The sequence below is a fragment of the Tursiops truncatus genome, chromosome 3 (assembly GCF_011762595.2).
Source record: "Tursiops truncatus isolate mTurTru1 chromosome 3, mTurTru1.mat.Y, whole genome shotgun sequence".
Taxonomy (NCBI): Eukaryota; Metazoa; Chordata; class Mammalia; order Artiodactyla; family Delphinidae; genus Tursiops; species Tursiops truncatus.
Genome location: NC_047036.1, coordinates 4,076,774 through 4,101,447, shown reverse-complemented (window position 1 = coordinate 4,101,447; position 24,674 = coordinate 4,076,774). Strand labels below are relative to the sequence as shown.

The 24,674-nt window shown below is 46.4% G+C and overlaps 1 protein-coding gene across 1 annotated transcript in view; it reads right to left on the bottom strand.

Annotated features, from left to right (window-relative positions):
- ADAMTS16 (ADAM metallopeptidase with thrombospondin type 1 motif 16) overlaps positions 1-24,674 on the bottom strand; it is a 163,003-nt gene that overhangs the window by 43,613 nt on the left and 94,716 nt on the right. Inside the window, exon 18 of the mRNA XM_073801842.1 lies at positions 7,256-7,382. Within this exon, the coding sequence (XP_073657943.1) occupies positions 7,256-7,382 (127 nt within the window). The remainder of the gene's footprint in view (positions 1-7,255; positions 7,383-24,674) is intronic.

Genomic DNA, 24,674 nt, shown 5'->3' with positions numbered 1-24,674 from the left:
TCGTTACAAGAAGAACAGGACAGAGAAGCTGGGGAACCCAGAGGACACAGGTTCTGTAAAGCTCTCCTCAGCATTACTTCACGCATCTGCAAGTATTCTTAAGTCCAGCAAAATTGGCGCTCAGCCCGTAAGTGGAAAGAAAATAAGAAAAGATAACTGTACCAAGTATATCCTTCACATCTGCCACTGTGGTGTCACCAGAGAAATCCATGAGTTGAAGTCATTGTCGTCCAAACTCGAGTAATGTATAATTGATTTACTAAAAGAAGAAACATTCCAGTACAGTTTCCAAAGATTCCAGAAAAGAATGTTGACACAGAAGTCGGGCTGCATGCGGGGCAGGGCTGGCTGTATAACTTGTGGAATCCACTGCAAGGTGCAAAATCATGAGGGATTTCAAGTTGGCTGCATCAGAGAATTAAACCAAGAGGCGGACCTTCTGAGCACCGGGCCCTGGGTGAATGGGCAGGTCACACAGCCAGGAAGCCAGTCCTGTGGCTCGTTTATTCCGTCACTCTGCTAATTAAATGAACTGAAATACTCACTTCTGTAGCATCCTGGGAGTTAAGCCATTTCACTTATATGGACCACCTCAGTGACCACGGACGTTTTCATTCCCTTGCTAACCTGTACACTACTGGGCATTAATATTTTCAAGGCTTGTATCTAAGAGATGAGACAAAAAAGTTACTGCCCCCTTTCCTGTCACTGGCAGTGTTGCCATAAGAAGATCATTAGTCATAAAGTTCCCCTGGTGCATCTGCTCTGTCATTTCTACCAAATGGATGCAACCAAATGGATGCAGTCACCCGCTTCGGTATCTTGGTCGTAAAAGAAGCAGTTTTGCTGATAGGTTTGTAGAGGGTCAGCAAAGTGTCGGCAAATACAATATGACCATCCAAATATCAAGCAGAGAGGAATACAGAGGGGGGCTACATGTGTACTGGGGTGGGGGGCATCCGATGACAGTATGTTTTATCTACACGCTTACTCTGCATTCCTAGAATAATACTGAAGAGAGAGGAAAAGTGTTCGTTTGCCATCTGGAAAGTATTTCCTCTTGTTCCACCTTCAGTCCATGGTCCAGGAAGGCGTACAATTAGTGTCTGTGCTTCGAAAACTAGAGAGATAAGATAAATGACAGGAAGAGCCACTCCATTTAGATAAACTGAGAAATAGAAAGGAAATAAATAGCCGTGTGATTTATAGTTCACGTTTCAAAAGCAAGCGATAAAAATGCCTGATTCTCCCTCAAATGAGCCGTGGGAGAGCCGCACGCTGCCGTCTGTCTGTGAGAGGCCCTCCTCCTTGCAGGGCGCTGGCCTCGCTCAGTCCCAGGGGAGCAGCTCTGGAAGTGCTGACGCTCCATTATTTGGCCGTGATGCTCCTGCTGGCCGGAGCCTCGCAGACGTTTTGAGATCCTCCTCCTCCAGCTAGGAGGCTCCTGGACTCCCAGGTCTCTGCCTCGCGGAGATTTACGAGCTGGGACCCCGTCCGCGACACCGTGCGTGCGCGCCTTCGACGCGCTGCGCGCACACGTGCTTGGGGAGGGCTCAGGAGGGAAGGGGCTCCCACCAGCGGAGCAGTTTTCCTGTTCTTGTAACTTACAAAGGAGAAGGGCTGTGGATTAGGCTATTTTAAAGTCTCCGCTTCGCGGTCCTTTGGCGAGCCTCCTTCACTTCACGTGGAGCTGGAGACGGCACATTGCACCCTGCTTCATCCTCCCTGCCCCGAGTCAGACGAAGAGGTGGGAGGCTGAGGACTGCAGCCACGCAGTGTGGCCACTGTGGCTTTGTGAGGCCGTGGAGAAGCAGGTGGACACGCGGCTCGAGAGGGTCATGGACGGCCGCCTCGCAGGAGCAGTCTAGTAAGAAAGGCAAGGGTTCTCCTGCTTGGACAAATAAAGCTTGGGTTTGCTGCCCACTTAATCAGGGACAAAAAATCATCGGTATTCTGGGCAAGAGAGAAATGTATCTCACATTTCAGAGGACAACAAAACAACTTTTAAAATTAAGATCTATTTTCCCAATTCAACTGTTAAAATGACAACCCACAAGGACTGAGGCATATAATACGGGTTCATTCTTCTGTGTTTGTCATTGATCGTTTTGCTTCACAGACTAATAACTAATGTGAACTTGTTTCTCCTTTTGCAGCAAAAAATAAAACAGCCAAGACTTACTGAGTGTTTTAGCCCATGTACTGGGCTAAGAGCTTTTACGTGGATTCCCTCAACAAATCCTGACCTTGTGTTGCCCCGATTACGTACAGGTGGGAGCACCAAGGTGGCAGCTCAGCCCACACCTTCGACCAGGTGCGAGCTGGCAGGCATGGGCTATGCTGCTGTAGCCCCTTAGCATGCTAAGTCCACTCCACCAAAGGACTTGGATGCAGAAGAGCTGTGGGCTGGGAACTGGGAAACTTTGTCCCACCCGGACCATAGACACCTGCGGGCTGGCTTGTCATCAGGCTCCTGCAACTGGCTGGGGGTGAAGCAGAAACCCTGCAGGCGCCCCTCTTGTCCTCCTCAGGGGTCTCCCAGCAGGGACGCATGGTATTAGTTTCACTGCCAGCTTTCTATTGTCTCGCAAAGCTTTCTCTTTCAGAGGAGATATAAATATCAAAAAATATGAGATGTATAAATCAAAGAGCTCAATAAGGTGGGGGCTCTGGGTTTTCTGGGGTGATTTGGGTGCCCTCGCTGTGTTCTCCACAGGCTGTTCCCATGCACCACTTCCAGTCTCCCTGAGACTGGTCCTGTTGCTCCTGAGCTGTGCCTTTTCTTTGCACACAAAGCTCTTGACAGAGTTTACTTGTAAAATTCTACACCAATGAGTTAAGTACAGAATATAAGATGTAGAAGAATCCAGAGACCTTGTTGGCTCTGGGTCCCTGACAACCAGGAAGACAGGCTGTAGGGGGTGGGGGGGAGGAGGCCAAGGGAGAGAAACAGTGGGCTGAACAGGGGACCTACTGGAAAAACTAGTAGCATACAAATATATATATATATACGTTTATAATCTTGCTTAAGGAAACCCAACACCCAGTTAAAAATCTTTCTTGGAAGGAGTCCATCCGCATGAAGGAGAAGGAGAGACATAACTATGAAGGTTCCTGGGGAGAAGCAGGACCCTGGTCCAGCGTGAAGGAAGGAAGGCAGAGTGACGGGGGTGTCTTAGGCGGCATTGGTGGGAGGAGGGTGTGGCCATTGCCTCAACCTATCTCTGAGGTCTGAGGTCCTGGGCCAAGAGTGTGAGCTGGAGAAGAAGAAAGCTGGAGGAGACAGGAGGTGATGTAATATCACTGTCCTGCGAGGGACCAGATGCCCAGGGAAGGGTGAGAGGACTGCCTGCCATCCTGGACGGCCAGGGAAGCCGATGGCCATACATTCAGAGTGAGAGCGTGGGCTTGTGAACTTCTGGCAGCATTAAACTCCCGAGCTCCACAAGCAGCAGAGTGAGTGATGAGAGAGGTGTCGCCAGACTGGGTTTTCTGGGTAAGTGGAGTTGGACAAGGGGGTTAAAGCCTGGACACCTGGTGGGACAGGAGGACACCTCGAGCATGGATCTATCTGGGAGCCCAGGAGCTACAAAGACAAAGAGGCCATGGCCAGGGCAGGGTGTTTAGAAACAAGGTCTCACAGGGGCAGCAGGTAGGAAGCAGGAGAGGGCTCAGCTGCCGCAACAGAGACCACGGAAGCACAGCTCAAACATGGTAGGGAGCACTTCCCCTTCACATGGAGGGCTGGGCTGGAGACATGGGGCGGAGGGGGGCAGCTCTGCCCCAGGGAGTCATCAGGGATGCTGTCTTGTGACTCCACATGTTTTGTCGGGTCTGGAGCTGACTAAGGCCAGCTCTGCTACTGCTCAGGAGAGGGGACAGGAGGGGAGGAAGTAGAGCTTCTGCAGGACTCCCTTGAAGGCACCTGCATCTCTTCGGCTTGCATCCCATTGGCTGACGATGATCTAGGAGGGGGATGGGGAACGTCCACCAGGGCGTCTGTGCGTGAGCGTGAGTGTGAGAATGTGTGTGAGCGTGGGTGTGTGAGTGTGTGTGTCTGGGGTTCTAGTAACAAAGACAAGAAAGAGGAAATGTGCATGGGGGAGCGCTGCCTGGCAGTCCTTGCTGACGGCAGGAGTGAGAGGCTGGGACAGGACTGGAGAGTCAGGGAGCGTGGTCACTCACGTGGATGCTAATGGCCACAGGTGGCTCTGATGACCGAAAGCGTCTGATGAGACCTCAGTCCCTAAAGCTATGGCTCATCAAGTATAGTACAAGCTCTCTTACTCTTGGGGCAGATCTTGAAGGAGGCTGGCCTAGGGCGGGTACTTTACGTGAGAGACACGTGGAAACATACAAATAAGGCTTATTACAGATTACGAGAGAGTTGACGAAGCAGCGTCTTATTTCTCAATGGCAGCATACAAACAGGACTGGCTGGTCTCACCTACAAGACCCCCCAAGGGAGAGTGGGGTCACAGAGCTTCGTACTTAGGGCATACGTCTGTGCGTTTTCTCTTTGTCAACTCACAGCTGAGGAAACCGAGGCATCAGGAGGTGAAGCCACTTTCCCGAGACCATGCCACAGGCCTGGAGTTCTTGCCCTGGCCCATGGGACCCTGGTTCATCCCTGAATTCTACAAGCATTTATTGAGAGACAGGTGCAGCTCTCGTCCCTCAGATACGACAGTGGACAAGACTAACACCTGACCCTGGAGAGGTTTTCTGGAATCAATGAGCGTGAAAATTCTGTACCAGCAAACAAGATTTATCTAAACAGACACAAGAGATGATGATGATAGTCATGGATAATGGTTAAGAGTAAGGACAGTTTTGCCCGACCACGTAAGGTATGCTAGAGTTCTATCACTGAAATCCAATAACCAATAATCCAATCCAATAAGTGACCTTCGTGGAAAGTGATATTTCTGGTGCACTTACACGGGACCAGACGCTGGTAGAAGCAGCCTGTCATCTGGGGTAACACTGAACAGACAGCAGCTGGGCATCGCTTAAATGCCTCCCCTCAGGGTTCAGTACAAGGAGGAAGCCCAGGAGAGGGAGGGAGGGGAACCCCCAGCTTTCTCCCCGCACCATGGGGCGGAGGCCGTCCTCGGAGAAGCATCAGTTGCTGGCTACCGTGGCTGCCTCTGCTTCCCCTGCCCCCTCAGGGCCGCCAGCCACTCCTGCATCCTGGGCTGAGTCCTGCAGGGGGGCCTATTCAGGGTGTCCCAACCACCACTTCGCATCTGAGTTATGGGATGCTTAAAATCACGAAGGTGGAAGCCGAGGAGTGGGTGACTTAGCCCGGGGCTGGGGTGAGTGTTCACTTGAGTCCACTGTAATGAGCTTCACCAAGGCCACCTGGGCAGCTTGGACTACAAGGGGATGAGCCACTCACACGATCCCAGGAGAGATTCCATGCAAGAACTAAACATTCCCAATCAGCCTGAGCTTTAGCATTCCGATGCATTTAGTCCCAAGTCACCAGTAACTTTAGTTTCCCCTGCACATAAAAGTCACACGCACAAACACACCCCTCTTCGTCTAAATTAGTGAGGTTTTTCGGCTTCTCAACACGGTTAACTAGTTGCCTTGAGGCACCCTGGATTCCTCTGACTTAGCAAGAACTCGGTGCACTATGGAAAGAGAACCCCAGTGCCTGCAGCAGTGCTCTTAACATCCTTCTCCCCAAGGCTCCTTGGAGAGGTATGATCATAGGTCACAGTGAAGTCCACGCTGTGTTACCTGGAACACAGGTGCAGAACCGGCTGTCCGAGGAGAAGGGGTCAAGTTGGTGCAACACCTCAGCGGACCCTGGGAGCCCTGGCTGTCTGGCCCCTTGTTTCCTTCGGACGGGAGGTTCATTTTGCAGAAGTGGTGCTGTGCTATGTCTTCTCTTGGTTGGCCAGGGGCTTCATTTCGTAAACCATCCTGGACGGTGTGCACTGGGTGTGTCGCTTCAGGCACAGAAGGAGCCCACAGTGGCTGAGCGCCTGTCTGCCGTCCAGCCCTGCGCAGACCATGGGGGCGCCCGGCTGGCTGCAGGATCGCTGACAGGTGAAGCGAGGACCAGGTTGGGTATCAGTTCCAGGAGCTCCTTCGGTCCCAGAAAAACCCCCAGGTGGGCCTCCAGTGCCTCGGTGGGTGATGGGCCTGAGGCGCTAAATTCCTTTTGCAAATACTGACCCATCTCTCTCTCTCATTACCAGGCTGTGGGGCGTGGTAGCCGAGGAGTCCGGCTGAGTCGGGCCACTGGCCCTCTGAGGGAGGACACATCTTCCCAAGGAAGCCCCGCTCCCCTCACAGCAGTGGGGGGCAAGGTCCCGGCCTCTCAGATGCTGGTCTGTGTCCTCCATCTCTACCCTAAGTGAGGGACCAGGGACCCACAGACTCAGAGAGAAGGGAGACAGTGCCTCCCTGCCTCTTGGGTGTTACTGTCTCTGGGGGAGGCATCCGGCTTTCTGCTTTGAGGCTCAACTCAAGCAGAGCCATCTCCTGTGCATCTTTAAAATCAAGACGCATGAGATCACATGTGTTGTGGCGTGTACCTCCACTGTCTGAAGGGTCTAACGGGCCTTTCATCCCATAAATACGTTACTCAGATGATTTCCACAGCCCCTCTGTGAAGACGAAGCAAGTGAGAAGCAGACAGACTACGGACAAGCCCAGGGAGTGATGGCTGAGGAGGGCAGGGCAGGACCACGGCTGCCTCCCAGGGGTCCTTCCCAACTCCCGTGTCAGGGAACCTGAGCTTTCTTCAGAAACGTGGAGGGGCGGCAGTACTGGGGACAGGTGAGTGGGATGACAGCCCTGCTTTCTGTGGCCCGTCCCACAAGTGTGCAGCGTCCACATTCCCTCTACAGCCTGGACAGGCCTCGCCAGCAGGTTCTTCTAACAGGTTTCACTCAGTAAGAAAAGGAAACGCCAGCGAAGGGGATAGAGGCTGCGAGGGAAAGCGTTCCTATGTCCACAGCACACCATCCCTCCCACAGCCTGCGCTGAGTAAGACAGAACAAGCGCCGTCTACCACGAGACCTTCGCTCCCACTGACAAGGCCTTGCAGGCTGTTTCCAGCCCCGGCGCCCTTTATTTGGCTCACCTGTGCAGGCAGTTCTTGTTCCTTTTGCCTCTGCTGTCACGGATTATGTGGCAGTGGTTGGCAGTTCTATTCCCCAGACTCAGGAGCACCAAGGCCTCAGCATTATATCTGCAAAACCCTGATACCCGTTCAGAAGAACATGGCAGTTCTTACCTGGGGGGACAGGCGGACACTTTGCAAGGCACGACCCCTGTGACAGGCCGGGTGTCGGGGCTGCAGAATGATGCGTTCACCGGGAACCTCAGGTCTCTGTAGCAGCCTGCTCTCGTGGTCATCTGCCCTGTGAGAGAGTGGGGTGCACAGTGAAGACTCACAAACACGCCCTGTGGTAAAAGGCAGACGAAGAGCTCACGAAATCTCTTGAAGAAAATCTTTACTGTATTGTCACATCTTTGCATTAATGGCCTTTGGCTGACTACTAATACTCTACTTTTCTGGCCTGTCTTGGTGATTTCTATCAGTGAATTGCATCAATTCTAAGATGGCTTGTATCTTCCCCCTACATTTCAACATCTTGGAACGTGTGTCTTGCTATGGGTGCCAACATACATTTGACAAAACAATCTTTTGGTTCTTTTCTATTGTTTCCAGAATTGGAAACACCAGACATTTTTTCAAAACAAACCCATATTGAGTACACTCACTTGTGCTTCTAAGTGAGAGGGCACAACAGGAAATGATCGGTAATAAACCGGAAAGAAATACAGACAGCAAAGTGATAAGCGCTTCCCCACGAGAGAATTCACAGAGCAAAATACCTCCAGGGTTGCAGCTGGATGGTGACCTTTTCACAATAATGGCTTGGATGTTGCCTCAAAGGAGGTCAACGGAAATGAAAGTCGGTCTGATTCTCAGCTCCATTTATATCCCCAGGGCTACTCAGGCTTTCTGAGCATCTCTCAATATGTTCGATATTTCAATTCATTAAATTTACTAAAAAAGGTACCAATGGGGCTTCCCTGGCAGTCCAGTGGTTAAGATTCTGCCCTTCCAATGCAAGGGGTGCAGGTTTGTTCCCTGGTTGGGGAACTAAGATCCCACGTGCCATAGGGCATGGCCAAAAAATAAATAATTTTTAAAAAAGGAACCATTACTTACAGCAGGGTACCTAGACTAGTCAAAATCACAGAGACAGAAAGTAGAAGGGTGGTTGCCAGGGGATGGGGGATGACGGGGTGGGGAGGTGTCTCATAGGCAGAGTTTCAGTTTGGGAAGATGGAAGAGATCTGGAGATGGACGGTGGTGACATTTGCACAATATGAATGTGCTTAATACCACTGAACCATGCATTCAAAAGTGGTTAAAATGGTACATTTTATATCATATATAATATATATCATATATTTTACCACAATACAAAAGGACTGTAAATAGATATATATCTTGAAGGATGAAGTTAAGGAGTTCATTCAGTGAAAAGGAACAAAAAAAAGAAAGAAAAAGAACCAAACCAGTGTTGATTTTAAAAATTAACACAATTAAGATTTAAAATGATTTTTATTGCGGTGCTTGGAAAATGGATGGAGTCCTCCTGTCCGTGAGGCCCATCTGTTTTACTTCCTCTGCAGTCAAGGCTGCACTGCTCAGAATGACCTGCATCCAACTTGGTCCCCACAGGCAGATGACCAGAGGTGTCTCATAAAGGAAGGACCCAAGACATGGTTTCAGAGGACCAAAGCCACAGGCTGGCAACTCCAGGCTCAACAGCATCTAATGCTCGGTTCTCTATGAAACCGAGTCCCTTACTTGAAGAACACTAAAAGTCTCGAAGATATACGTGGAAACAAGTTTGACATTTGGCTTTGCTTTGTCAAAAGGAATAAGGCAAGTCGATGGGGCAAGTTCCCTTCTCTAGAGAATCAGTTCCCTTGATCAGTAGAGGGAAAAGAGCCCTCCTGTTTCCCAAGCACAGATCTCATGCGTCTGAGCCCCAGACCACTTCCTGCCTTGGGTATGGCCCTGTCGGTGCTGATGGAGGACATCAGAGGTGACATAGGACCCTTGTGGTTTTGTGCGATTATTCAGCTCTCTGCCAACTTGACACAATCATATTTTAACCAAGTTAAACAGTTTTTATTTGATGCAGCCCAGTGTGGATTTCACAACTGTATCTTCCTGATTTTAATGGTCTCTCATCAGGAACAGCATATTTCTAAAAGTGACTTTGATAAAGGTCATGGAATATTTCTGCAGAAATCTAAGAAAATTTACTTAAACATGTTGAGAATCTTGAAAGTGAATATTTCTATGAAAGAACAAGATTTAAGTCACATACAGCAAGTGTCCCAGAGCAGTAACGGGAAGAAGGTCAAGGTGAACCTCAGTCCCACGAGGCAGAAGAATGATAATAAAAAAAAGAATATTTCCAGGCTCTGCTAAGACCGAAGCCGTGGCATTTGTTCTAATATATAGATTTAGTAAAATCAAAGATGGGCTTAGTGACCTGTGTAGCAAGGCCATGGAGCCCTCGTGGCCACAGCTCTCCTGGGGACGGGGGGAACCAAGAGGCACGTCAGGCAACACAACCCACTGACACCTGCTGGGCTTCACTGTGGAAGGAAGCACATATCGGAAATCCATCTCTTTCAGTGTCCTTGATGTGGTACCAAGCCAGCTGTGTGCCCTGTCACTACGTCACACACAGAACAGACGCAAACGTGCAGTGATGGGCACTGGAGGAGGGTCCCTCACGTCTTACACTCCAAGCCTTGCACAGGTTCGCCCTCGTCCACTTTCCTGGAGGTGCTTTCCTGGGCATCACCCTGACTGCACGTGGCGATGGATTACTGACCCGCCCCCGTCTCCTGCCCTGCACCCGCTCTTAGCCCCGATGTCCCCAGGCTGCCTCCTGGACTCACAGACCTGGCCGTCTAACAGATGCACAAATACATAAACATCCATTTCAAAGCAGGCTTCCTCCAGCCCCGCCTGTCTGAGGTTCTGTGGTCTCTGTGTGGTCAAGGGATCAGTCTTGTAGTCCCCTGCCCCCCACGCCCATGCCTTACTCCAGGCATTCCTCCTTCAAGTCCAGCTGTTGGACTGATACCACGGATACTTCCTTCACACACGCGCACACACACACAGACACACACGCTCATGCCACTCCCAGGTTAAAAGTCTGTTTTTCTCTTTTTAAGCTGGAGACTTCCCAGCCTTGTCCTCCAGCTCTGCTGCATCTCTCTCATGCCGACAAACCCCCTGGTCCTCTGACTCCCAGCTGTCTCTCTACCTGGAATACGGTCCTCCGCTGCCACCCCTGACACACCTGGCAGAAGTCTTCTTATCCCTTTAAGTCAGACCCACATCCCCCTGCCTCTGAACTCCCGTGCTCCCTGACTTGAGAGCACATCTGAACTCTCTGGTAGTTTAAACACAGAATCCTGGCCACCTCAGAGCCTTGGATTCAGCAGGCGTGGGGTGGGGGCTGTGGTTTAAATTTCTAACCGATGCCCAGGTGCTGCTGGCACTGCTGCCCTGCCGACCACACTTTGAGAACCGCGCTTTACGCAATACCCAAGGCCACCACTTTTATGTCTCAGGTTACAGAGCTGTGATATACACGTAGTAAAAAATAAATACCTGGTCTTTGTCCCTGGCTCTTGGCACACAGCTCCTAGAACCTTTGGAGTGTCTGAGCTGGCGGGTGGCGGGGTCCCTTCACAGCTTATGGACGGGGCTGGACCCCAGAAGCATCAAGGCATGATTAGAGGGTTTCAGCCCAATCCTGGGCCTCTGGGGAGGGGAAAGGGGCTGGAAATTTAGTCCAGTTACCAATGACCAATGATTTAATCAATGCTGTGTAATGAAATCTCCATGGAAACCCCTAAACAACGTGTTCAGAGAGCTTCCAGGAGGATGGCACACCCCGGCTTCATGGGGTCCGGAACCTTTCCCGACCTCTCCCTGTGTACCTCTTCATCTCGCCGTTCCCTGGTGTCTTTTACAATAAACCAGCGACAGTAAGTAAGTAAAGTGCCTTCCTTAGGTCTGTCAGCTGGTGTAGCAAATTATTGAACCTGAAACCGGGGGGGTGGGTAGGAGAGTGTAGAACCCACAGCTTTTTAGCCAAGTCAGACAGAAGTGTGGGTGCCCTGGCATGCAAATGGCATGCAAATGGCATCTGAAGTGGGAGCAGTGCTGTGTGACTGAGCCCTTCACCTGTGGGGTCTGATGGTGACCCTAGGTAGTTAGTACCGGAGTTAGATTAATGCAGGACACCCTGTTGGAAGCTGGAAAATCCGGCAATGCTGGTTGGTGTGGACAAAACCCACACATTTGGTGTCCAGAGTGTTGTGAGTAAAGACAGTTCCTGCCAGGCTAGCCCAGGTCTGTGCTCATTTGTCCTAGAAAAATGGTAAGCAACCCTTTTGCCTCTCAGTAACATCCAGGTTTGGGTAAGACATTATATGGTGAACCTAATGTCAAAGTTCAGTGGACATATATGTGTCATCCCTTAGATCAAATTTCCTGAGAGCGGAGAGTACAGCCTGCCTGGACTGATTTGCTCCCACACTTATTAGGCAGTTTTTCAGCCATCGGCCAACTTCATTATATTCAGTAACTTCTAAGCCCCAGCCAGTTAATACAGTCAGCTCTCCTGGTCCAAGGTTCCGAGTCTGCTGATTCAACCAACTACAGATGGAAAAAAATCAGAAAAACAATCCCAGAAAGTTCTAAAAAATAACTTGAATTTGCCTTGTGCCCGCAACCATTTACCTAGCATTTACCAAGTATTTACAACTATTTAGGTAGCACTTACATTCTATTAGGTATTATAAGCCATCTAGAGTTGATTTAAAGTGTGTGGGGGGATGTGCATAGGTTATTTGCAAATACCACCTCATTTTATACAAGGGACTTGAGCATCTGCAGATTTTGGTATCCATGCGGGTTCCTGGAACCAACAGGGAAGGATGACTGTAGTGAGTTAATAATACTTGGCAAAAAGAATCACCCAAGTAAGGGTATATTCTCTTCTTTATACAGTACTTAGGATGAACTAGGCACAGTGTTGATGACTGACCCATGTATCAATGCAGAGACGAAATCTGAATCAATGTTTTATGAGTCTACTTTTCCACTTGCTAACAGGGAATAAGAGACTATTAAAGTAAAAAAAAGAAACACATGTCATTTTAAAGCTGTTCTGTAGGGAATCTTGTGAACTCCATTAAATTAAATCCTGCAAACTCCTTGAAATTAAGCCAGATAATCTTAATGACCCAATTTACATGAGGACCTACTGAACAAGAGTACCGTTTTCTAAAACTGCTGGTTGTCAGTTCTAATAGTAGAGAAGGAAAATTAATCTTTTCTCTCCACTTATACGATAATTTAAAAGTCAATTTTTTAAAAAATTCTTTAACCAAACTCTTCTGGCTTTTTAGGTGTGACTCTATGAATAATGTCTTCAGTTTGGTTTCCAGTTTTGAGATTGAAGACTTGTGAAATTCAATGCTTATGCTCAAGTCTTAACAAAGAATCAGGCCTTAATGATCACTGATGGTCCTGAGTGAGGTACAGGCTCTCGATCAAGCAAATAGGAAATTGTTTTTCTTTGAAATAGAAACATAACTTTACTTTATTAATGTATTCATTTTTCTTTCTTAGTGGAGACATTTGTTTGACCTTGGTGTTAGCCAAGTCCCAAACTTTTACAGGTTAATCGGATAAGAGGGAAATCTAGATCTAGTCATTCATGGAATAATTTAGTAACAATGTGATAGAAAAAATATAACCCAAAGAAAAACACTGAATTTGTCCAATGCATGTCCAAGTTCTGACTCTGCCAGTTAATTTTTTTTTTTTTTTTTTTTTTGTGGTACTCAGGCCTCTCACTGTTGTGGCCTCTCCCGTTGCGGAGCACAGGCTCTGGACGCGCAGGCTCAGCGGCCATGGCTCACAGCCCCAACCGCTCCGCGGCATGTGGGATCTTCCCAGACCGGGGCACGAACCCGTGTCCCCTGTATCGGCAGGCGGACTCTCAACCACTGCGCCACCAGGGAAGCCCTGTCAGTTAGTTCTTTTAGCTGGTGACATTGGAGACCTTTCATTTTTCTTAGTGGGACACTACTGACATTTTAGGCGCCAGCATTACTTGTGCAGCACGGCTGTCATATCATAAGACTTTTAGCACCTCTGCATCTGCCCACTAGATGCTGAAAGCACCCCACCCCCACTCATCACGACAACTAAAATGCCTGCGCACATTTCCAAATGCTCCTTCTGAAAGACAGTACAATCTTCAGTGGAGGACACTGATGGGCCACAAGCAGATAAGGAAGAAAGGGAAAATGTAGAGTGTTGCCTGGAAATTTTAAGCAATTAGTGGAAGTAGGACAAAACAGGAGAGTGGTCGTCAGGTTCACAGCAAAATTCATTTAAGAAAATGACAATGACAAAAATGCTATGAAACAGAATTTACGGTGTGTAACTAAAAGTAAGATTCAGAGGTTATTTTCATGGTCTTAAATACCTTATATTGATAAAAATAGGTATGAATGGAAATAAATGAAGCCAATACTTAATTACAGCGTTAGAAGAAAGGATAGATCAAGGAAGCAGAAAGAAGGAACTGATATAGATTGGAACAAAAGTCAGTATATTAGAAAATGAACAGACATCAATATATTTGGATGCAGACAAAAATGTGAAGCAGAAGTTAATATGTTAGGGGAGAGAAAATGGTGAATCCAGGAGCTGATGTTTTGGGGGAGGGGGCTACCCTCAAGCATAACAACCTACAACCCAGCTCACTCCTCTCTTTCCTGCTCTTCCCTCAATTACAGGGGCTCCATGTCAGCACTGTAGTCTTTACATCTTTTGTCTATGAGGCTGTCGGGGAGATCCTACCAATGAGAAGTACGAGCACAGGATGTGGACAGAGCCACAGCATCATGTCCCTGGCAGAGAGGATAAACACTGGCTTTGGCAGATGTGAGGTCTGCAGTAGTCTCCAGACATTTTCCTGGGAAGCACCTGCTCCAATGCTGGCTTAACTCTAATCCTTACCAGGAATTTCTGGAATGTTCCACACCTTCCACCTCTTTATTAGCCAGAGCAACTGAGAGCTACATGGGTCTGTCTCTGACCTTTACTCCTCTAACTTCTCCAGCTATTTTGTAAGTACATGATCCTTTATATTAAAAACCTTCCTGCTTGAAATGCCTAGTGTGTTTTCTGCTTTCCTGGCTAAACTGTCACTGACATACTAACTTAATGAAGAAAATAAACAATAAGCACACATACACAAAATAAGAAATGAGAGGCTTCCCTGGTGGCACAGTGGTTAAGAGTCTGCCTGCCAATGCAGGGGAAGTGGGTTCAATCCCTGGTCCGGGAAGATCCCACATTCCACTGAGCAACTAAACCCTTGCACCACAACTACTGAGCCTATGCTCTAGAGCCCACGAGCCAAAACTACTGAGCCCGTGTGCCACAATTACTGAAGCCCACACGCCTAGAGCCCGGGCTCCACAACAAGAAAAGCCACTGCAATGAGAAGCCTGTGCACCACAACGAAGAGTAGCCCCCGCTTGCCACAACTAGAGAAAGCCCGCGCGCAGCAACAAAGACCCAACACAGCCAAAAATACATACATACATACATACATAAATAAAATGCAATTGGTTTGGTGCTGACAATGTTCCAGTTCTTTATATGGGTAGTGGTTGCACAGATATTCTTACTTTCAAAAAGTAATCTATAGTCTTCAAAAAAATTAATAAGAAAATATGATTAAATATTCTGATAATACTAAAGTTTTAATGCATAGAATGTGAAATTCATGAGTATTTATTGTAAACTCTTCCACACATAGTACTTGACACACAAAATGAAGAGGTACTCAATAAACATTGGTTGAATTAGTGAAGGTAAACTATTGGCTACTAGACTCTCACACTTTAAATGATGACATCTTACTTAAAACTGTAGTATAGAACCACACACAGAAAGGTCATTTTTAAATTTATATAAGAATAATACTCTTTATTTTCAAAGAAAAAAGAGTCATTCAGGTCCCTTACATTCAAAAGAAAAAAAGAAAAAGCAATGGGAAGGCTAGAAGGGGGAGCTCTCATGCCCCACCACTCGATGTCAACTGCATTATCGACAAGAAGAGAGGTACCTTGCATCTCCAACAGGAAGAAGGTTATTACTTTACTACCAGCAGAAGGAAGGAAGAATTTCTCCTTGTCTGGCAACAGTCCAGCCAGTGAGAAACTGCACAGCTCAGCCAACGGAAAGTCTCTATACTTCAAACTCCCAGTTTCCTCCAATGGACTTTTCATTTATAACAGCCCATCACAACTTCCTTTTCTCCTCTATAAAAGAATGTTCCTCTCCTTTATTCTCTGGACTTGCCTGTGGCTTGACATAAATTGCATGTCCAGAATTGCACTTCTTTGCTGTTCCCTGATAAACCCATTTGGCCGGTAAAATAACTAGCTATTTTATTGTTTTAGATCAACAAAAGTATCAATAATGGTTGAATGTATTTGCTCAAGAATGTGAACTCCCATATTAAAAATGAGCTATTGATTTAATACGTAAGGAGGAACTCTCTGCAAAGGAAGGATACAAATGATGTGATAACATGGAAAAGCTTATCATTAACGAACCTCTGAAAGAGAGCACACACATGTAAACCGGAACATAAGGAAGAGATGGGACAGGACTTATTAAAATGTTTGCAGTGACCTTGGGTCAGAGGAAGATTTGTCTTCCCTATTTTTTATGTTTGTGACATTTGTAATGAAAAATAATTCCAACATCTACAGATTTGGGCCTTCATGAAAATGCACATCCCCTCTTTCTGATCTCCTGGACAGTCTTTTCTCAAGGACACCGGGCAGTGCAGGATGAGGCAGGAGGGGCCTGACCTCTCAGGTGATGCTCACCTGACCTCATATTGGCCTGCAGCCTGTCTGCCTACCTGCTCGGGCCTCCCCTTCCTCTTCCTGTTTTTTGCCCCCCAGAAAGCTTAGCAACAAAAGCCTAAGAGATGCACCAGGGAGGGAGGAGCTGGGAGCAGGGGAAGCTGACATCCTGGTTTCTGTTTTGATCCACGTGGTAATCGTCGATTGACACAGAAAGTCAAACTGGAAAGCACGTCAGGGGCCCCATAAAGCACACACCCACCCAGACACTGAAGAAGAAGGAAAGGTTCTGGGCCTGTTCACATTCCCTCCTTAGTGGAGGGCGGAGTGGAAGGCAGACTCCACATCAGGGCTCTGCTCCTTGGGCTGTGCCCAGACTCTTACACCTGAGCTCTTAGGGAGCATCCCAGGTATCACATGGCCAGGCTGCTTGTAAAGGTCTTGGTTACGCTTTGAGAAACCATTTTTCACAGTTTATCCAAGGCTGCAGAAAATTCCATGCGAACAGAAGGTCTTTGCTTCACTTGAGAATCTGAAAATCTGAACCCACAGTCGTGGCCGAGAACATCTGCATTTCTTTTTTCATATTCCTGATCTTGTTTCTTAATTTCTGTATGTTCTTATCAGATCATTTCTCCCTTATGAGTTGCCGCTGAAATCCCTCTCAAACTCCTGCTTTTCTGTTGTCTGTTCATTACATTGTGCGTACCTATATTTCAACCATCCCATAACCTCACTTGAAGAAAAAATGGTGAACTAAAGATTAAGCAAAAGAAACGACCCTCATGCTTGTGTGCAACGTCTATGCCTTTGTATCAAAGGGCTTTTCTTAGGTCCTTAGGCAGAGACTTTCGCTCACAATATGCATAGACTCTGTACCCGCAAGATCTTGGGTTCAGCATTTACCTGGACCTAAAGTTCTCAGTTTGTGAGTCTGAAAAGGTTACAGGCTGGCATGTTGTCAAGGTCAGATGCTAAGATAGCAGACTGGGTGGAGAAAGGGAAAGTAGGAGCTCCACAGGACAGGTTTCAGAACCAGTGGCCTAACTGTCTGGGGCATTCAGTGGGGGGCCGAGGGCTCTGCAAGGTCCGGGCTGCCCCTGTGGACAGGACCACATGCTGCCTTATCACACGACGTGCTGGACTGAACTTCGTGTGGCGACCTGAGTCCTCCCAAGAAGGGCACGCTCCATCCATGAGGCTGGGGAATCAGAAAGCATTTCACAGGACCATTTCTCTCCATCTCCTTTAAATGCTGCATAAGAGAGTAAACTCATCTTTTATGCTGGAAACTGCAGCTTCCAGGACGTACTTCCTGTACCCTTCGCCCCACTCCTCCTCCTGAGCTGCCCCAAAGTCCTGCCCACTGGCCGTTGTCCCATCCTGGTAGGAAAAGGGCAGGCCATGCTTTGTCCACTCACTGTGGCAGGTACCAGCTTGCACACCCCGTGGGTACACAGAGACACACAGAGACATGCTGCATGCCCCTCTCCAAGTGTGTGTATCCACCACACCAGTGTGCAAAAACACACAGGACCTTGAAGACAGCAGCACAATCCAAAATAGGGAGGAACGTGTTCATCTCCCCTGCCTGGGGCCACGTGACTAGTATCATTGTGTAATTTCCTCTTGCTTTAAGAGTTTAGTAACCTAAACAGTCCAATTTCTTAAGCAAAGCTATAACACTAATGGAAAAGAATAGAATCTGACATTTACTTGGCCAGACTAAGTGTTAGAGCTTTACAGGTATTCTCTCCTCTAATCCTTAAAGGAACCCTATATGGGTGATTACATTATTATCCTCACTTTATAGATGGGCTTGCTAAGGCGTAAAAAGCTTAAGGAGCTCACGAGTTTTAAAGAGGCTGGGCCAGGACTCGATCCCTGACAGTCTGGTCAAAACCCCACGTTGCACGTTCTAGCCTTGGCATGACAGGTTACCTGCTGGCCTGGCCTTTCTATCCAACGTGGCATGCACGTGTAGAAATGTTAAGCTTTTGTTTGATTCCTGTTTGAGAAGGAAAGAGATTCATAATATATTCTGTTTCAGAACTCTTCATATACTGGAGGACAATTAACTCTATTTCACTGGGAGCTGAGTAGAAGGCTAGAAGCAAGGGAATTTGAATTCTAGGGAATTTCAATTCACTTTCAGATATGCTCCCTTCTTTACATCCAGGAGCAGAAGGATGAGAAGCCTGAGGGGCAGCCCTGGGGAAGCCACCATGGAGGGGTGACAGCGGGCTGACCCTGCATCGCCATTTCCATCTGTGGCCTTCGCATATTTACAAATGGAAAAGCGGTTGATATCTTGCATTTGTTCATTCAACAAGTATATACTTGATGCCTGGTATGTGCTGGATCCTGAGCACATAGCAGCTAATAACAAACAGCAAACATCACCAACCAACCAGCACCCCAGACCATCCCATCACAGTCACAGAATCTAAACCACAGAGAGACTGCAGTGACATGTACACACGTCACCCATGAAGACAAATATCCGGACAGGAAAGTTGAGGGTGCTGCTGCTTTGAGGTGGTGAGGACCACGGCTTGCTGCCTGAGGGCCTCCTGGAGCTGACCATTGGTGAGCAGAACACAGCAAAGGCACACCAGAGGTGCAGGGAACACTGAACCTACAAAAAGCACATCCACAGACCCAAGAAAAGTTTAAAACATTGAGAAAGCTTATAAAATTGAAACCAGTGTAGAAAAAAATCAAAACCAAAGAAAGGGGGAAAAAAATCCAGTCATTGCTCAACACGATAGCATGTAGGAATGATGAGACGTGAGGATGCATAATACAAATTCTTTCCTCTGCAGGACACTTTTTCACTTCCATGCAGCGTGCCCAGATCCTGGGCTTTCTGCAGAGACTGACCTGGGAGCCTACAGAAAACAATATCCTTTCAGTCATACTATAGCCATTTACCTCCATTTCTGCATTTTTAAAAGGAGAATTGCACCCGATGTCTCTGCGCATTTTCACCGAGATTAAGTCAAATCGAGAATGAAGAAATAAAGCCAAGGCAGGTTGTGGGTCGGCATCCTTCCTAGCCACAGGCTGGGAGCCTGCAGGCCGGGCTTCTCAGGCTGCAGGCATTCCCTCTCCACATGGACAGGAATAGGTGAATGGATGAAACATTCCATGCCAGGTGCCTACGGGATGGACCAGTGATGCCCAAATTCTGGACTACTAAAGTCGAAATGGTCAGGCTCAACTGCTATTCTCTTAATTGAAGGGGTCCTTAGAGACATTCAGACATCAGAGAGGAGATGGCACACACCGGCACCCACCATCCCAGGGCGAAGACCCTCAGGCATCAGTGCAGGCCCTGAGTAGGTTGGGAGTTAGTTGCCTATGGATATGACGATGCCGGAAAACACTCCTGTCTCTGCATCTCAGATCAAGTCACAGCATTTTCCAAAAGACAAGATTTTCACAGGGATTTAGCCTGGGGATACTAAACACTCCACTTTATCCCACATTGAAATGGTCACAAATCTAAACGTTCAGCAGTGCACCAAGAGATGATGAATCTTGGAGGTCAGATCTGTTTGTAGGTGGTAGGGATGCTCGAGGTTTTAATTTAAAATTACTTTCCCCATATAAACAATAGTAAACTCTAAAGGCAAATTTAAATGTTTCTTCCTTTGTTTTCAGACATCTGAATATTCTGGGAAAATAAAAATATAGACAGCCATATGCCCAGTGGTATTTAGGGTTTCTGGGCTCTATTTTTACATTAGGTTTTAGATAATTATGTTTTCAGACGAGTTTCATGTCAGTTGGGGGTCTCCTCAGCCACCTGGCTGAGTGTTTACGGAGACACAAGTATCATTTCTCTGACTCGGGGCACATCTGTAAAGCAATTTCTCAACTGTGCTTCCAATCTCTCAACTATCTGTCAGAAAGAAAAATCTCATAGTCCACAGGAATGTTAGAATCAAGCTGGCCAATATTCTAAAATGATCCATGTTAATAGATAAGAGAGAACAAGAGTATAAAATTTGAAAAATACATTAAAAAAGAGAGAATAATCCTTTAACTGGGGAAAGCCCAAAGCTGAACCCTAGCCATGGAAGGTGGTGAGTTTAACGAGCAATTTGATGAAGCTCTACCTTTATCTTTTTACAGAGACCAGCTCTTGCCAGATCTTTGGAAATCATTTTAAAAATCTTCACATTTTGCCAAAATATCTGGACGAGGAGTATTCAGTCTAAAAGACTGTGATTATATCAAAGAATATCTAAGTTTTCAGTAATTCTAACAATAGAATGAGTTCCAGCTGTTGACAAAATCCTTATCATTTTTTTTAATAAAGGAAAAGAAACCCATCATTTAAGCAAAACTACACAGAAAACTGGAAAATATTCCATAAACGAAGCATGTGTTTCCACGAGACGCATGCATCATCTCTGTGGTAAGCGCTAGATATAGTACAGACATGAATGCCTGCACATTGAAGGACCTTGACAGTGGAAGAAGGAAGATAACTCCAGGAAAGCAGAGAGGGTGAACTCCTGGGAGCTGCTGCTAGAGTCTAAATGATGCCCAGGTGCGCTTAAGTGACAGCGTTCCTGGCATGATGGCGCCCTAACGGGCACCAGAGCTTGGAGGGTGGTGATGATGGCCATTTACGGATGGCCCGTGACATCCTTGTGTCTGTTCTGCTTAATAAGAAGCTGGCCCGGTATCTGATTTTCCTGACCACACTGACCTGTGTGAAATGACAGCAGGACATGCCCTTCATTTTGCTATAGGCAGGTGTTACCCGTCTTTAAGGTTCCAAGTTTGGTTAATGAGAAGGGGGCAGCAGGACTTGAAACCCACATGTGCACCTCCCTCCCCCTGCAGGAGGATGGTGGAAGGGGGAGCCATCCGTGACCACGTGACCACCACAGGAGCCTGAGAGGGGCTGGGCCTAGGATGGGTCCCAATGCCCCCAGTGAGGGTGTGTGTGCAGGACTGTGGGGCTCTGGGGACAGGGAAGGGTTCCTGCTCCCCAGAGAGAGTGGACGAGATGGACTTCTTCATATTACCCTGAACCTTTGGGGGCTCTTGAAGAAAGGGATGGGGTGGACATCGCACAGGCCTCCTGAGGAAGTTGGTCCCTCTCCAGGGGATGAACTTGTTTTCCTCTCCTCTGCTTTTCTGGGGGGTAAGAGGGCTAAAGTGGGGATGTGTTTTGTAATTTATCCAGGTCTTGGATAAAGACAGAGAAGTGGTTTCATGAACTTGGCTCAAAGGTGACCCAAGGCAGGGAGGAAAAAGCCAGAGTAATTTCAGTTGATCTCTGAGACCTAGAAGGACAAGCCCAAGCCTTTAGGTAAAGTTTAGAAAAGTAAAATGCACATTTACTCTAACATTCAAAATAGGTAAGGACGTTTTGAATATAAGGACGGGGGACGTCTAATTTGAAATAGTTCCTGTGAAAAAGATGTGATTTTTAGCCAGTGAGATGAGTAATATGAATGACTGACGTTCAAAAGCCACCTCAGCTCTCCACCTCTGACTACGACAGATACTCAAAATGCAGCTAACCCAGCACCCTCTGTGCCACGTTTCTGGGGTCCTCTCTGAGTTCCCATGAATGCCTACATACGACAGTGCATAATCTCGCATGTTACGTATGGGTGTGCGGTAATTCCTCCCTCCAGATTGCATGTTTGGAAGGACAGGGCCGGTCTGTATGATTCCTCATTATAGCCTCAAAACTCAGTGTGGCGCCTTGCACACTTGAGGAAGAGTGTAAGTACTCAACGCCTTGGTTGAGCTGTACAGAGGTACCATGTTTCAATTAGCCTTAATGCTAATAGGTCACTAAAGACTTTTCCTATAAAGTAACAATTACATTGGTGTTTCATCATCCACTTCAGAAACAGAGAGAATTAGCAAAGGTCTCTACATTTTCCCCATGTGGCTTAAAGAAGTTTGACACCCACAAATGTTTGCTGACTGAACAGTGAATGGATGAATGAATGGTTTCATATCAACAAAACGAGGGCAAGGTTGCTAATACTTAATTTCATTTTTATTTTTTATTCCATTTTCTAAACCTAACCACTAAGCTAATTAAAGTTTAAGCCCTAAAAATATCTGTAGATGGTGAAGAGACCATTACTGGGAAAGCATGAAAGAGCCTGATTTACAAGCCAGTTTTAAGATTTGTCTGAGGAACTCTAATTGTGAAACAGATGAATAGTTCCATCTGAAAGATGATAATCCCCAGACGTTGCATGATGCATATCAGATAAATTCAACATAACTATAAGCCACGTCTGAACAAGCCTCTTCATGAGTAAGTAAATCAGAGGTTTGAAATTTGTTACTATTTGAAATGCATTGAGCCGATTAAATCACAGAAGTAGATTTTAAAAAATTGCAGCATATGTAATTTTGAGAAATTTCTGATGCCTTTACACTGTCAACAAGAGTCTGGTGAAGTCATCACCATGTCTAAAAGCCCTTATCTTAGAGTAGGACATAATCGGCTAAGCTGGTTCCTATCCCCCCAAATACTGTTGGTTTAACATCTCATTGTATGAGTCCTTGCACATCACCAATGCCCCAATGAGAGTCCGGTCAAGGCACGACTAAGCAGGATAACTGAAATAAAATCCCATGGTTATGTTGTAAAAGTGAGTGGAAAGGGAAAAAAAAAGAGCAGAGGAAGCTGACAGAAAAGAAGATGAGAGGCACTGTCAGGAAATCTTATTTTCTATAGAGAGACAGGCCCATTAGAACAGATAAGGAAATGGGATTATCCTTCCTTTACTGATGCCAGGTAATGTTTCTGGAATGAAACAAGAGGTGGGGGATTTCCCAGGTATCTTCTCCCAGTTCATTAATTCCCTAACTGGTTCCTTTAAAGAACCCCTTGTAGACATTAAGGTCACAAGAAGATAGCTAAGTAAAAGATGCTTCCAAGGTTCCAAATCCAGGTTATTGGGAGGTCTATGCAAGTGGAAATCTTCAAAATATAAAACATGCAGATAAAATGAAGCTAAGACCTGAACCCGATTTGGCTGCCTCTAGCCTCCATGGACTCTTTCGACTTTTAAGCCCTGTTGAGGGTTTCCACAAAGCCATGTAAGTGACAAGACATAGCAGCTGCTCAGTTAAATACAGCGAAGTGTTTCTAATTTTCCTCCTGTTTGTACAGAAAGTAAGATAATCCCTGGGGACACAAGAGAGGAAAGAGAGAGAGAAGGGAGGGTGAGGTTGTGCTTTTGTCCTTTTAGGAAAATATGGGAGGGTCCACTTCAATTCAAGCCCATGGGATTTCACAAGTGCTCACATGTGGCCTGGGAGGGGATGCTTTGATTAGGTGCTGAGTCCTGGGAGCGGTATGGCATGGGCATTACCATCGGAGGACTGAATGGAAGAGCCGCAGCCTACACAAGGTGATAAAGGATGGGTATCCCACAGTCCTTCTTGCTGTTGAATTGAGAAACCTTGATTTTCCATGAATTTTCCATCAAAATTAAAAACAAACACCCATTCTCTGACTCTATAACACACTTCTTTAGGCAAATGATTAGGGAATGGGTTTGGGGTTGATTTCCTCTAGAAACCTCAATGTAAAAATTAGTCCTTAGATGAAATTAGGAGATTTGCTAGTATGCTGACCATCCACTCGGTGTTTTTCAGGCTGCTGAGATGGGTAATTTGGTCGGTGCTGAGGAAACTGAGCATCCCTCTGCATGCCTGACTCTCAAAGGGAAGATGTGAGGGAAACTGTCCTAATGAAATACTCTCACGGGCCAGACATCTTTACAGGTTCTGCCACGTGGTTCGTTACACTCCTTTCACCACATGAACATCGTCATGTCCTTACACAAATAGAAGGCTTTCTGATTTAATTATTATTTTAATCAAACACTGTTAGATAATCCTAAATAGGGGCAGATCAAATCAAGCATACCCAATATGGGCAAGAGAGTCGTAGGGGATGGTTATAAGAAAGAGGGAAGGGAAATAAGTAGGTTAACTTTCCCAGGTCACACACAGAGATGCCCAGAGTATGGCTCTGTTCTACTTTTTTTCTGAATGGAGTAAAACAGCAGCTCCTGTGGGTCCATCACCAGTGTAGGACATCCCATTTTTCTCTAGTTGCCTTTAGAGCCATTTGCTGCTAGCCTGCTGTACAGAAGGGGATTCTATTTCACCTTAGAAAGCTCTTAATGTCAGAATTTAAATATGACTTAAATATTTTGTTCTTAGTTTATAATGAGAAGAATTAATATATATTAAGTATCTAGTGTTAACGTTTCGGACTTATTTTTTGGTTAATCATTCAGTTTTCCTTTATTTTCTTCATCTCATTTATTTAGAGCAACTATAAAGAAGGCACGAGTTTACTTTTATTTTTTCCTTATTCATTATATTCTAAATTTGTACTATTCTCATTTGTGTACCATTATACTTAAATATATAGTACTGTCTGGATTAATTACTTAATTATTAAAAACTGGAATGCACAAAGCTGAAATCCATTTGTCCGAATGGAAACTTGTCTGTTTTTTAAAAATCAGAGAGAACTTAATATTTTGTTTCTAAGTTTGCACTATTTATTCTCCACCCTTTACCAGTTAGTGCATACTGGCTCTAAGCTAAAAATGTTCCTCTAGTGAACTAGCTTTATCAATTAATCATGGGCTTAAAATTCTTATGGTATTAAGATGATA